General features: G+C 33.7%; 1 protein-coding gene across 2 annotated transcripts in view; it reads left to right on the top strand.

Annotated features, from left to right (window-relative positions):
- The window catches only part of PPP4R4 (protein phosphatase 4 regulatory subunit 4), a 68,438-nt gene that overhangs the window by 46,819 nt on the left and 6,473 nt on the right, over positions 1-15,146 (top strand). For both annotated transcript variants that reach the window (XM_082058551.1, XM_082058552.1), the window contains exons 10-22: positions 523-692; positions 1,676-1,795; positions 3,759-3,836; positions 5,299-5,382; positions 6,637-6,819; positions 7,794-7,899; positions 8,684-8,831; positions 10,430-10,574; positions 11,494-11,535; positions 11,627-11,701; positions 13,784-13,859; positions 14,289-14,369; positions 14,707-14,800. In XM_082058551.1, coding sequence (XP_081914677.1) covers positions 523-692; positions 1,676-1,795; positions 3,759-3,836; positions 5,299-5,382; positions 6,637-6,819; positions 7,794-7,899; positions 8,684-8,831; positions 10,430-10,574; positions 11,494-11,535; positions 11,627-11,701; positions 13,784-13,859; positions 14,289-14,369; positions 14,707-14,800 — 1,402 coding nt within the window. The remainder of the gene's footprint in view (positions 1-522; positions 693-1,675; positions 1,796-3,758; positions 3,837-5,298; positions 5,383-6,636; positions 6,820-7,793; positions 7,900-8,683; positions 8,832-10,429; positions 10,575-11,493; positions 11,536-11,626; positions 11,702-13,783; positions 13,860-14,288; positions 14,370-14,706; positions 14,801-15,146) is intronic.

Genomic DNA, 15,146 nt, shown 5'->3' with positions numbered 1-15,146 from the left:
AGAGTTTGAGAAAGAAAATAAAAGCACCAAGCATTTCAGCCTTCTTGATACCAATCACTGATAGCTTCTCTCTCTCTTCAGTAAAAAAAACTAGTCTTTCCTTGATTGTTTTTATATTACTGATGTACTTCCAAAATGACTTGTAATTTCTGAAGTCATCTTGCAAGTTGCCTTCCAGTTTGTTTTCTAATTTTGTTCTTACACATTTTTATTATATGTAGCAACATAGCCTATTTTTTCAACTTGTTGCAGATGTGTATCAAACAAGTATATTCACAATCCTGCAGATAAAATCCTGAATAGTTCAAGAATTATGTAAATGCTATTATAGTTAACTATCATTTTCCTGTAATCACCATTTCTGTATAAAATATACTGATGATACTCCACTAGACTTACTATATGGGAGAGGAGGGAGAACAAAAATTGGTGTATTTGATAGATTTGTGAAAGAGATTTGGGTTTTTGACTTTCAAAATTCTGTCTATAAAGATAAAATGAAGCTTTTTCTCCCCTCCCCAGGCATTTTTACTCCTGAACAGCACTTACGGTTTTTGGAATTTTACAAGAAGCTTTCCACACTGGGTTTGCAGCAGGAAAATGGACACAATGATAATCAACTACAACTTCAAACTCTAGAACAGGAAAAGAAGTATATTTCAGTGAGGAAGAACTGTGCTTACAATTTTCCAGTAAGTAACTTTAATTTAAGGTTAAGTACTTCATGTCATGCATATAGTTCACTAAACTGCATGAATGATAGAGAAGTTATTGCCATATTATACATAGGTAGCTAGATTCTAGCTCTCCCCTATGAAGTTCAAGTTACTGGCTTAAAGTAGAGGTTATCCAAAAGAGTTACTGGGAAAGATTCCTTTTTGCAGAGCCTCAGAAAATTGTTACCAGGCTTTGGTTGAAAGAGTGCTGCTCTGAAACGTCACTGGTCTCATCCTTTCCTACAGGTTTTCTCCAAACCCTTAGCACAAAGGCACTGAGAAAATGGCTGTGAAACAGAGTCCTCAGTTTCAAATCCCTCAAAGCCCATTTTTCACATTTGCTGTGTTGTGGCATTACAGGGAGTTAAAGATTGAATCTGTTTATGTGAAGTGTTCAAATTTACCACTCTGTTTCTGTAAATCTACTTTGTATTTTGACAATCTGCATTTATATTTAAAGAAAATATGTTTTTATCGAAAGCCAGTACACAGTTATTTTTATTCTGCCATTTAAGGACAAGCACCATGTATATAGGTAGTCATCTGTTGGTTTATTTGAGAAAAAAAAAAAAAAAAGGTATGTACACATAATTATGTTGAAATTCAGATGCTTGCTATGTTTTTGAAATATCTAGTTTCAGCTTCCACTAGTGTACAGAAACATTAACGATATTTGTAAAACTAAGGTTTTATATCTTGTGTTTTTAATCTATATCTTAAAAAAAAAAGCCTTCAGCATGTCTGGAAGATATGTAAATTCAGTTTAGTTGTCAACTCTAGAACTTGTCTGGTGCCTGTATTTTGACAAGACCATCAAAAATGCCACACTTCCTATTTAGAATCACAACCTGCTATCTCACAAGTGTCTCGCTGGTTGTAACTCAGTGTTTTCATCTGAAAATCTCTGATAGTGTGGTCCTTTAGTTGGACAGTTAATAAAAGACTTTATCTTTCCACAGGCCATGATTGTTTTTGTGGATCCAAAGAACTTCCATTTAGAACTATATTCTATATTTTTCTGCCTTTGTCATGACCCTGAAGTTCCCGTCAGATATACCATGGCCATAAGCTTCTATGAAGTAAGTCTACAAAGGTACTTTGTTAGTACTTACATGTTTTTGGTTTATGTTGTTTTACTCTTTAAGCTTACTTTTGTGACTGTTCGACCAGAACTAAAGGACTTGAGAAAACCAGTTGAAATGTAGTTTGCAAAAGTGTTCAGTCCCTTCTAATATGTAAATACAGCCCATATACACACATTGGTATTGAAGTTATGTGATATTTGACTACAGAACCTACTGCTGTGTCTTAAGGAGCAAAAGCTGGAAGAAACTTAAAATAGTCTAATACAATAAATATAAGCAGTTGTACTAATAAGAATATTTTAAGGTTTTGAATGCTATTAGAAAATAACAAGACAAACAGGAAAAGGACCTTGCCATTTCTGATCCTGAAAACCTTCTTTAGAACTGTACAGTTTGCTGCTATGCTGGTGTGGAGAATATTTGTATGTATCACATCTAAGTTAAATACTCAAATTTATTATGAAACTACTTGTAAATTTATGCAGATGTAAAAATATATGTATTCTTAATATTCCATTCAGTATACGTAAGTTCCACTGTATTATGTTCATGGAAGTTCAAAAACACACAGCTGCATAGATAATATTAACTATATGAAGTACATTCCAGAGATGAAAGTACTCTTTGTCCTGATGGTTGTAACCCACGTAGAGAGATCTTCAAGGTTTGATAGTGTTTTACTGAGAATCCTTGTGTTTCAGTCCTCAAGCTAGCTTTTTATCCCATTTTGTTGCTGTAGAAATTGGTAAGTTAAGCAGCTTGCTGAAAGTATTTAAATAACTAGTAGAGGCACCAATCTTAAGGAAGATTGGTGGATTTCTAGTTCCCTTCACCTGTTGATGCCTTGTCTTAATGAATGATAATGCAAAGTAATTGTTGAAAGAATAAAATTAGCATATAATTCTACATAATGTTTTATGTCAGATGTTTAACACTTTTAAGGTACTGCCTGAATATAAGAAAAGCATTCTATCTGATTAAAAAAAACTTGCAAAGTTATGTGATGGTCTGAATATACATTTAGTGCTGGTTGATTTATTTTTAACAGCATAATTTGCAACCACATGACAGCCAGAAATGAGTAATTTATGGCATTCACTGCTAGGTGGATTTTTTTTTTTTTTTTTAATAAACTTTCTGTAGCCATTTCTCTAAAGCTTCATTTTGATTGGAAGTAAGGTCTTATTTTCTCTTGGCTTATATACACGAAGAAAACTGTTAAAAAGCGTAATCTAAATATTCCAAATGGGAAAAACCTCATTCCTATTTTTTTTTCCCTTATATTTGCTATAAAACCTTTTTAACAGTGTGGAGATGAACTTGTGGTGGCTTTTACAAATTTGTGTGCGACTTATGAATCACAGTAAAAAAAAAAACCCCAAACAAACCACCGAAACAACCAACCAAACCACCCGCACTCCACCTCCCCCCAAAAAACAACACAAACAAAAAAACAAAGCCAAAAATAAACAAAAAAACCCAACAACATCAACAACAACAAAACATCCAAAGAAGTAAGGAGTGAAAACTTTGGATGGAAAGTTGGGGAAACTTTAAATCCATAACAGCCTAAGCACATTTTTATATTTTATCTGTGGTAAATTATATAGGTGACTGTTGTCTCTCCTAAGGAGTATGAAGTATATTTGAATATTCCAGAAGGAATTTTTCTAGCCTTGCAGTGCAGTCTTAAAAATGTTTGGTAAATGTGAAAGAGAGTTCATTCTAACATGTTTCATGGTTGAGTAATAGGCCTGTTTCTTGACTCATATTCTTTAAATAAGTGTATTTTCAATGTGATCAATGGTAAAGTACACAACTTTAGAAGGCTGATATTAAGCAATTGTCCTGTCTCTCTATTTCAAGCTTGCTGTAAAGTAAGCACATGTAGAATAGTTGCTGTAGTGCAATGGAACTGAAGAATGTTTCACCTTTCTGTCTTATTGTCTTTTTTTAGGTTGCTAAGCTTTTAAATTCTGGTGTGTATACAATACATAAAGAACTGGTTACATTATTACAGGATGAGTCACTGGAGGTAATATACTTTTATTGGAACTTTCTTTGTTTGTTACATAGAGGCAGATAATCTTGATGTTTAATAACTCTGAAATAAGACAGTGCCATAACAGTTTGAAATTATCAAGAGCTTTTACTTCTGTTTCGCAGACGCTTCATTAAGATGCCAGCCGTCTGTGAATAAAAAGGACAAAAATAGGAGGTGTTTGAATTTAGTAATCCCATACTGAATGTATTAGCTTTTAAAAATATTAATTCTAAATTGTTTTAATTGCTATATTTTTTATTACCTTACAAATGCTTTGGAAAGGTTTGCTTTTGATACTATATTAAAATAATAATTGATAGCAGACAAGGGTTTTGCTTTGCTTTATTTTCACTTCTCTTAATGAACAAGAGATGAAGAAGTTGTGTATGGTTCAAAGACCAGGATTTCTAGAAAGAGTTTCACTCCAAGATCTGCTACAAAAATCTGTGTTTATGAGACAGTTTAGTTTAATGTGCCTTGGTTTCAGCCTACATGAGACTTTTTGTATTGAGAATGACATTATTTGAAATTATTTGTTTGAGACAAAATCACCATTTCCTCTGATACTAGTTACTCCAATACCAGATCTTTTTTCTATGTAGCATCCTTGGATATGGCATGGAAAAAGGAGTTTTGCTTTCAAATGTTCCTTTTTGTTTTGATACCCTTTGTTAGACATTTTTAAGGAAATTAAAACTGTTCATAGAATATCTACTTATTGTTTATGAAATTTTGACCCATTTTAAAAGACTTCTCAAGTTGAATACCTGAATGTTGAGACTCAGAAGCAGCTGGTCATTTTGAAAAATTCCTTGGTTTGATCCCTATACAGTTGTCTAAATAAGAAAAAATATTTGTTCCTTTATTTTGTACATCACCTTAGTCAGAATTGGTGCAAAAAATATTTAATTATGTACTTTTCTAGTCTAGTTTCAAGTATTCAACCATTCAAAAGTAAGGTTATTCTGTTAATATAGGCTATATATTTTATTTTAATGTATCAACTGCATTTTTCCCCAAAGCAGGAAAAAATATTTTAGGATCTAGCTGACAGATACAAAGAAAAATGTTTCTTTTTGTTTGCTGAGACTCTTAACTATCTATGAAATACAGATCTTCCTTAAGAATGAATGTTCATTTTTAAATATTGTATGACGTGAATAGTTAAGAAAGCATTGGCTGTGATATTCACATAAATCAAAGCTATAGTTTTTTTTCCTAATCTGAAAGCTATAATACTTACTTACTATATTAAAACATAAATGTTAAATCCCAGTCATCGTCAATGCAAATACATTGCACCTCTTTTTCCTCTCCTTTATAATTTTTTTTTTTAAGATGAATCTGAGAATACAATGACGTAAGAGATGTCAGCAGTGGTATGTTGGCGAGAGAGAAAACTTGAGTCAAATTAAATTAACAGACCTCATTCATGCAGCCTTTCTTTAAATAGGTGTTAGATGCCCTGGTAGGTCACCTTCCTGAAATCCTTGAGCTAATGGCTAATGGAGGAGAAAACAGTGGATCAGAAAGCAAGGTGGGTGTTCTCATGTGTGTTTGTGGTTTTTTTGTTTTTGTTTGTGTGTGGGGTTTTTTTTTAAGTTGCTTTCTAAATGGATGTAGTAACAAAGTTATTGAGACATAAATTGTGAGCAAAGGCTTTCATGTTTAGTTTCTCATTTGGAGAGATATAAATTTTCTGTGTTTTTTTGATTCATTGTTGGGCTTGTAAACTTCAAAATAAAAAAATGCAATATTAGACTTAATATAAAAATAATCAGTTTATCCATGCTCTTTTTCTAATTTGCTGAAATAGATCAAGTTTTGAAGTGCGGTCATTACATAAAAACAAACTTGGTTTCATGCTAAAGGAATGATAGCAAATACCTAATTTGCCCATGGTTGACATTTGCAGACACAGTTTCTGCTAGGAGGTTTCCTTTTTCCTCAGGTAAAGGCACTGAATTAAGATTTACGAGACATGTATTCAACTTCCAATTTTGCTAATTTAATTGTATGTAGCTCTGGATGATGGTTTATTCAGTGACTCCTTACCTGTAAAATGGAACATGAAAGATCATCTTGTGTTTCAAGATGCTGTTTTGAGCATACTTACTAAATGTACTGAGAAATTGAAATATTCCGACAATAGAAGAATTGAATAAATTTGTTTCCTTGTATAGACAAAAGTTGAGAGTATACTTCAAAATGTGATTTTGTCAGGTTTTTACAGCTGTAACACATAACTAGGGCCATGTCAAGTCTCTTGTGATTTTGCTTAGTGCTAAAGAGAAGTTAGCTTGACTACTATAAAGGTGTATAATTTCTACTAAAATTAATTAGAGAGCTGAGAATAATAACTGCAAAGTTTAAGAGGCTAGGAGAAAAATGAAATTTATTTTTTTTGATAAAGACTGGGGAGGATTGTCATAATTGTCTTCATATCTGTAAAAGGGTATTACAAAGAGAACGGTAATGAGTTTATCAGAAGGACAAGTTGGAAGTCACAGTGTATTTAGGTACTGGAGTAGATTTTTGACTAATTAAGTGGAATTTACTGCTTAGTGGAGATTGTTTAACCCTGATCATTATTATTTTTTTTTAAGAACAAGTTAGGCTAATATCTATTTGAAATGGTCATGGTATAGTTGATCCTGTCTGATGAGAAATTAATTGTCCCCCTGATATCGCTTCCCTTCTTACATTGTTATTATATACTTTTTAATTATAGTAATATGGAATATAGCTAGAAGATCTAAAATTACTTTTATGTTTATATTTTTATTTCTAGTTATTGTCTATTCCTGACTTGATTCCTGCATTAACAACAGCAGAACAGAGAGCAGCAACTTCTTTAAAGTGGAGAACTCATGAGAAGTTACTACAAAAATACGCATGTCTCCCTCATATCATATCGAGTGATCAGATTTATTACCGTTTTCTTCACAGAATGTTGACAATCATTTTGACAAATGTGAGCCTGTCTGTCTCTTTCCTAACGTTTTGCAGTTGTGTACTGTATTTAGAAAATTAGCACTAGATATTTGCTGTGTGTAGCACTTATATATAAATCTTAATGTACTATTTTTCATTGAATTGTGTATCAAGCTGTGTTTTTTTATATAAGACTGAGAAACAACCCCCCAGTTTGACGAGTTAAATTTGCTTGTCAGATTGGGATGTTTTTGCTCACACCCAATATTTCTTTCCTTTCACTGTGCTAATTATCAGTTTGTTTCTAGAAAAATCAAAACTTTTTCCTCTGAGATATGCCTTCATTTTCCTAGTTCCATAGCTTACGTTGCATTGTGTTCCATTCTTTATGAAAGAACACTTAATTCTGAAAATGAATGATCATATAAAGTTGCTGGTCTGAAATGTTATTGAATTCATTCAAACTGTCTGTTGTAATAGAAGATCTTGTATGTTTTCCTTCCTAACACCCACAATATAGAAGGTGCCTTCCAAACATGGAATACTTTTAGCCATTCATAAAACAGTTGGATGAACAACCTAGGCAGATGGGATAAGGGAGTAGGTGTCTCATGAATTGGCCTGGCTTCATTGTTCTCCCTTACATTATGCCAATTATTTCAAAATTGCACAGAACCATAGAATCATGGAATATCTCAAGTTGGAAGGAACCCATAAGGATCATCGAGCCCAACTGCCTACTCCTCACAGAACTACCTGACACTAAACCATATCACCAAAGACCATTGCCCAGATGCTTCTTGAACTGTGAGAGGCTTGGTGCTGTGACCACCCTTTCAGTGGAAAACTTTTTCCTGATGTCCAATCTGAAGTTCCCCAAAGCTTCATTCTATTCATTCCAGAATTTTTAAAATTAGGCTAATTTTTAGTTGTTTTTCTACTTCTATAATTTTTATACATTTTAGTCATATTCCTTCAGGTATGTTTAATTGTGTTTCCTTTATTTCCTTCAAGAATGTCCTGCCAGTCCAAAAAGCAGCTGCTCGAACTCTCTGTGTTTATTTACGTTATAATCGCAAGCAAGAACAGAGACATGAGGTTATTCAGAAGCTGATTGAACGTAAGATAATTTTTCCTTCATTACTTAGAGATGCAAGTTAGTTTTGACTGAAGATCTATTTATAGTTATATTTATTCAGTGTAGCTTCCTGCTTAATTGTTGGGATTACACTTAGAAGACATTCAGTTGCTCACATTATCACTAGGCAAAACATATTGTGCATATGCAAGGAATGTATCTGAAACTTATGCAAAGGAATTGAGAAAATTGCAATATGAGAAATTGATAATATGCCAAGACTGTTCCAACCCTACTTCTTGAATCTAAAACTGCTTCACTGTAGGTGCTGCAATATACAAAGCAGAATTCCTTTATAGAAGTAAAATTCTCTAGGGATTTCAGCATGAAAAGTTGTGAATGAATCTTTTCAGAAATTAATTTATGAATGATTTAGTCACCTTAGTTGACTTTCTAGTCTATACTCTGTGTTACAAGGTTGAATAGTTCCCATTAGTTAATGTTTACACAGTAATTTTGCTTCACTTGTGCCATGGTTTGAATGGCATACAGGGCTTTGTTCAGCACAGTAACTACTTCCTTACTATTTTTGCTTTTTCAAATGGTTAAAGGGATAGGTTGAATTTCTGAAAAAAATGCTCACTGACAGAAATTGTTGAATTCAGAAGGTTAGGCTTTCACTGCAAGAAAGAATTGAGATAGACTGAGAAGGTCTGCCTTGTGATGAGTGTGATGGTTATCTTTGAGTCAAAGCTTAACCTTTGAAATATTTTCTAGCTGAAATGGAGAACTTAACAGGTAATATCTGTGGACTGTTATTTTTCAGAACTGGGCCAAGGAAAAAGTTATTGGAACAGACTTCGGTTTTTAGATACGTGTGAATTCATTATGGAACTGTTTTCAAAATCATTCTTCTGTAAATACTTCTTTCTACCTGTGCTTGAACTTACACATGATCCCGTGGCAAATGTGAGGTACTGTACTGTACTGTAGCAGTGTACAGGAAAAAGCTTTAAATAATATATTAAGGAATATTGGTAAAGGTTTTATGTCTTGTTTAAATAATGGGACTTGAGTAAAAAGGTACAGAGCGTTCAGAGTGACCGACATTAAAGGTGGAGGGTACTATGAGAATGTCAGAAAACCACAGAAGCGGGTCAGTCTGGCTGTTCGGGGGACTGGCTGGAAGTGTCAGATTTTGGGAGTGAGAAAGGAACACCAAGGCAGTGGAGCCAGTAGATGAGAGGAAAGTAATATACTGGTTTGTGCTTGCAGAGAGAGAGAAACATAACTTTAGTCTCCGTTAATTTCCAACCCTTTCAACATCATGATATGTAACGTAAAACACACAAGTAATTCTTTCAGTGATCAGAGCTTAACAAGTTAGCATAGGTTTTACCTTATGTAAAAGTTTTATACTTCATTGTTAAAGTAAATTTTTAAAAAATAGAAAAATATAAGAGAATTTGCTATGTTTTTCATTTTTATGCAGTGTTTTTTCTGTTATTTTTGTAGCCAATTATTTTATTCATTAAACAGATAGGGACCAGGCAGTTATTACCAGTAAGAAGATAGTTCCTTTTTTTTGGTCAGGTAATTTGTGTGATTTTTACCCTTTAATCTTATTCCTGATGTGTGCAATTCATGTTGCCATCAACATGTCTGAACGTCTAATACTAATGATGCATAGAGATTTACACCTGAACACTCTAGTAACTAAAATATTTCCACACAGTGTCAGAGCAGAAAGTTATTAACTTAGAAGTGTCTGTTCTTGGTTATTTTATATGAATAATTTTTCTCTCTTAATTTACTGTGTTTAAAATTGCATTCTCAGTCAATAGAGCAGCTCATGTCTTCTGAAAGCATCATGGAGTGTTACTGATTTCTAACCACACTTTCCACCCCTTCTGTTGCCTTGAGGAGCACTTATTGGACCTTTGGCTGGGCTGATTATACTCACTAAGCCATCAGAAAACTGTCCACTTTCTTCTGCCCTCCCCTTCTCAAGGAAGCTGGTGAACCTCCAGACAGAAGAAGGGAGAAAGGGTAGGGGGAGAAGGGCTTTCTTCTTTTAGGAGTCAGAAAATAATGAAGTCCTTTTACTCTACCTGATACATCTTTATCCTTGCAGGTCCCTAGAACTGTGTTCACACATTTTTTGGTGAGACTCAGGCTCCTTTGTACTGATGGACTGGGGTATTTAGGTACCTATTAACCTATTAGAGTGAGGTGTGTAGATCGTTTTGATAATCTAGATGTCTGCTTTCTAGTTTAAGAAAGCAAACAACCCACACAAAACAAAACAAAAGCCACCACCACCAACCAACCAAACCAAAGAAATCGTTATGGACTTTCAGATACAGGACTGCAGTCCCAATCCATAGAGAAGTTTTTGAAAATGTTACAGAATGTCTGGAAACAATGTATAATCAACAATCATTCCCCAAAAATGAGACCTACTAGCAATTATTTAATGTCAGATGCCAGCATGCAATACAAAATTTAAAAATGTTTATTCAAAGGTGAATGTTTACTTTAATGTTTACTTTTTTTTTTTTTTTTTTGGTAGAATGAAGCTATGCTATTTGTTGCCAAAAGTTAAATCTACTCTGAAGATTCCAACTGATAAACATTTACTTCAGCAGTTGGAATTATGTATAAGAAAACTTCTGTGTCAAGAGAAAGATAAAGATGTCCTAACTATTGTAAAAAGAGTAAGCATTTTTCTTTTCCAGCAGCGTTTTGTCTTGGGGTTATCATTAAAAGTTAAAATTATCAGCGTTATGCTTTCTGTTAATTCTCTTAATGTAAGAACAGGAGACTAAAGAATTCTGTTGTCTGTTATGTAATTTTAAACAATTAAGATAAGATGTAGTACAGTGCATTCTGTCAAATTTAAGAGTGTTAGTGTTTCCTTGGTTACTTATGTTGAAGTAATTTTTTTTTTAGTGATTTGGATTCAGGATTTTGGCTCGGTGACCATTTGTGAAAAAATAGCAGACGACTAGAGAGAGGATTAAAAGTTGACCCTAATAAAAATTACCAAGTCTTTGAGGTAGAGATATCTTGTTAATCTATCTGTTTTACAATATACAGATGAAGGATTTGCAGGATTTTGAAACGTTACAAATACCCTTGTAATGTGAATATTCATGAAAAAAAATACATCTTTAAGAAATGCCTGTGCTTGGTCTCAAAGAAGCCATGAAGTGAGGTAGCTGAAGTGGGTGGCTTCCTTACACAGCTGGTCTGCAGGAGCAATTGGATGAACACCCACCTGGAGCCTCCTGGCTCATTCACAGGTTCCTGAGTTGTTTCTTCAGTCTTGGTTTTCAGGTCCATGGTCTGGCTGTTCGTGCTTCTGTGCTTTCCTTGGGTGTATTTGGAGTTTGATATAGACAGGCTAGTAGTGCTTTGTTATGAATCTCAGCAGGGTTCTGAGAATACTCTCTGACAGTTTTTAACTGCCTTTGTAGCACAGAATTACAAGTATAGGCTTCAGATGTTTAGGGAGAAAAGGCATGTTAATTTTGAATATACCACTATTCTAAGCTTCGCATCTGGACAGTTTTTTAGTTAGAAGTGTGGCATGCTATTGAGTAAGGATAAATAATGTCTTAATTTTCTTTATAGACAGTGTTAGAATTGGACAGAATGGAGATCTCTGTAGATGCTGTAAGTACTTACCAACTTCAATACTTACCAAGTACTTTTAATTCCCATTTTCATGTAGTGATTTTTTATTTTTATTGATTTTATTTTGAAGTTTCAGAAAAGATTTTACGAAAATGATTTATTGGATCAAGAAAAAGAGAGACAAGAACATCTCCTTTTGGAAATGGTATAATCTATCAGTACAATCTGTCCTGTTTTAATAGTTTGTGGCTAAACATTAATGAGGCAATAATTTTAAGGTAGGGGAAATGCATATTATGGAGAGTCCTGGTAGGTTTGTAATCTGTGTGTGGTTTCATTTTGCACTTGTACAAAGTTAAGTTCTTCAAAGTAACATATAAATTCCTTTTCTGTACTACCTTAATTTTGCTGTTTCAATTAGAAAGGTAAAATGGAATTTCTTGAAAAACACTCATGCTTGATGCCTCTATGGTTCTAAAATCCCTTCAGTAGACCTTAATGAAATTTTTTGAGGGAGTTTTATCAATTTTTCAGGCATGTATAACATAATAAATTGAATAATAAAATACCTCAGAGTTAACATAGGGCTTTCATAGGCCAAGAAATGAATGTCATAACTTCTTTTGTCCCAAGGAAGCTGAAGGGGGCTCTGTGTGCTACAAGCTTTCCTGTCAGACAGACAGACAGACAGAAAGGTCATTAACTTTTGCAGCCTGGCAGGAGCGGGTCATAGCACAGGTTGTAGAGAGCAAAAAGAGCTGTGAGTCTTTCAGCATTTGGAACATTTAGGATTTGAACTCATCTGTAGAGAACCAGAACAGGTTCAAGATTGTCCAGAACGTCAGTTTTTCGCCTTTGGGATTGTGACAGAGCCTGTGTTTGTGGACCGGTTTGGTGTCAGTAGGTACTGCTGGTCTTCTCTTGGGCCGTTGGTTTCCTCAATCAGGATACCTGTCTCATATTTCCTGCCACCTCCCATTACCTCAAGCCAAAGGTTCAAGCTTTGTTCTCAGGACCTGCGTACACATATTCAAAGATTTGAACTTAGCTTCAGTAGTTTTTAAGTAGGTACAGTTAATGGTTTTATAGTGAAAATGATTGAGGCTGTCATGAAATAGCCTTCAGTGTGCCCTGTGTTATCGTGTCTTGTACGATAAAATTAATTTTTACCCGGTTTCTACAGCTAGACTTTACAGGAGCACCTGTATTTTTATGACATATCCCATTGATATGGGCATACCTTTGGTGTTACAAAGGTCTCATCAAGTATTGTCTGTGAGAGGCTTTTGAGGCACTGGAGATGTACAAAGTAAATGGTGACATGTTGGAGTAGATGAGGAGCCATTGAATCCAGTTAAATGTGTCTGACTGCTACAGATTTTAATACTGAATATGTTAATAAGTTTCTTGAATTTTAGTAACGGACTTGGTAGAAACTATATTCCAGCAACCTTGACCTGAATTAGTGCCCTTTTTTTATTATTATTATTATTAGCTTGCATAGTAATTAGAGTGAAATGAGGGTAGAACAATTATGTTTCACTTGGCACTTTTTATTATGCATGTAGTACAGAAAAAACGCTAATATTAAATAGCTTTCTGAAGCTGGAGTGAAATCTGTTCACCAAGAATTCTGAAGCAAGTATTGGCTTTTGAAATTACTGATATAACTGTATTAACACTGTCTGTGTGTGTGTGTGCTCCCAAAAGGCATTCTAAAGCTAGCTAATATTACTGAAAGGCAAGTAAATTCCTTAAACTTGAAGAATTATAACACTTACTTTTGTTTTGCATAAAGGCTTATCAACTGTAGATGGTAATTTTAGACCTTTAAGAAGTTTGAGCATATGTGACACCATTTGAGAAAAACATTTTCATTGAATTGTGTGTTTGAATTTAAAAAACTGCCAGTTCTGTTATCAGAGTATCTGTGTAATACAAAAGTTTCACATTGTCAGCTGCCAATTTCTGCATTATTTTAACTAAAACAATAAAAGGCCAGACATAGTTTTAATAAATTATAACTGTGAACTTAAACTCTGAGTTTTCTCCATGATAAAACATTTTCTGATGTGATTCTTCTATAGGATATGTATCCTGATTTTATTTTGTACTATTAAATTGGTTGTCTGGAAATTCATTAGGGTTCATACTACTAATAGCAGGTGAGAGTAGAAATTAAATGTTATTTTGGTGATTTGAAAGCAATCCCTAATTGAAACACTTTTTTTTTTTTTTTTTCCTTTTTTTTTTGAGTAATACCTAAGAAAATTATTCATTCTTTTAGGAACAATTGGAAAAAGAGAAGCAGCAAAATGAAGGAAGATCTACAAATATTAATGATAAAATGTTTGAAAAGAAGCGTAAGTTTGTTTATTTGTGAACATATTGTTCATGCATGCATTACTCTTCTACAAAGGCAGAAGAGTAGGGAGCAGAAAAGAGACATTTTCTAAAACTCTGCTATTTACTATATAAAGTGGCAATATTTATTTTAATATTGCCAAAGATGTGTATGAGAACTGGCCTCGTTTTATTAGAAGGAAGACTTTTGGCTTTATTAATAAAATAGATAACCATTTTAGTTCTCTGGTATTTTTCATTTTGGGATGTAATGTAAATACTTGTCTGTGGTATTTCTGAAGTGTTGGTAGCACTGGATTAGATATTATTACTGTTTATTCCAGAACCGTGGTATGTCCTCTTTCTGTATTTAAAGTTAAGATTTAAGAAAGAAGTATTTATATATTTATACCAGGCTTTTGATTTTTTGTTTGTTTGTTTTTTTTCAGGTAGAGACAGTAAAACATCATCAGTGTTGACAAAAAGTATCACACTGTCTGTTCCTGGAAGCTCTTCTGGTACATCAGCAGGTAGGAATTCTTTAAAAACTCTTCTAGAATGTTTTGATCTCACAGCATCAGGTTAAAACTCAGCAAAGCTGCTGTTGGCATTTATGGGCCAAAGTTTCACCTGCTGCACACAGGAAAAGGCTTCACTCCTAGAACTGCATGCATTTTCTATGGTTTTTAGTTTTATTTCAGTTTTTAGCATATAAATAAGTGACATAAGGTTTGTTTGTTTATTCTTATTGAAGTATTTAAATAAATTCCTTCAGCTGGCATAGGCTAACAGAAAACTATGTGTTCTGAATTACTGAGGAAATGCAAGGATGTCCGTGTTAAAATTTTCTGCTACTTCTAATTTTAGGCAAAGAAGACAAGAAATCCAAGTTGGTTCGAAGCCAATCTTTCAATACTCAAGCACTACATCCAAAATACAGCAACATAGACAAGTGTCCTAAGTATCTTTATTATCTTCATTGTTTACCTCATAGGCAACTGTTTACCTAATAGACAGCTGTTATGAAATTATATGCACGTGAATCTATGGAAGTAGAGATGTGTGCATTGAATTGTGACCTACATTTTCAGCTTTCTGTTTAGTTGATCAAGGTTTGCAGTTTTGAACTGAGGGAAGAAATACCATTTTAATGCAGGCTAAGGCCTATAGATTCTTATTAATTCCTTTTAAGTTAACATGTGTCATCTTTTATCATATATTAAAAATATTTTTCAATAAGAACTGCTAAATGTAAATTTGGACATTTCTTAAAGAAATTTCAGCATAACTTTCTCATTTATTTTTTT

The sequence above is a fragment of the Streptopelia decaocto genome (genome assembly GCF_964273445.1).
Source record: "Streptopelia decaocto genome assembly, chromosome: 7".
NCBI lineage: Eukaryota > Metazoa > Chordata > Aves > Columbiformes > Columbidae > Streptopelia > Streptopelia decaocto.
Note: the sequence above shows the minus strand (reverse complement) of the source record. Positions and strands in the feature narration are given on the sequence as shown.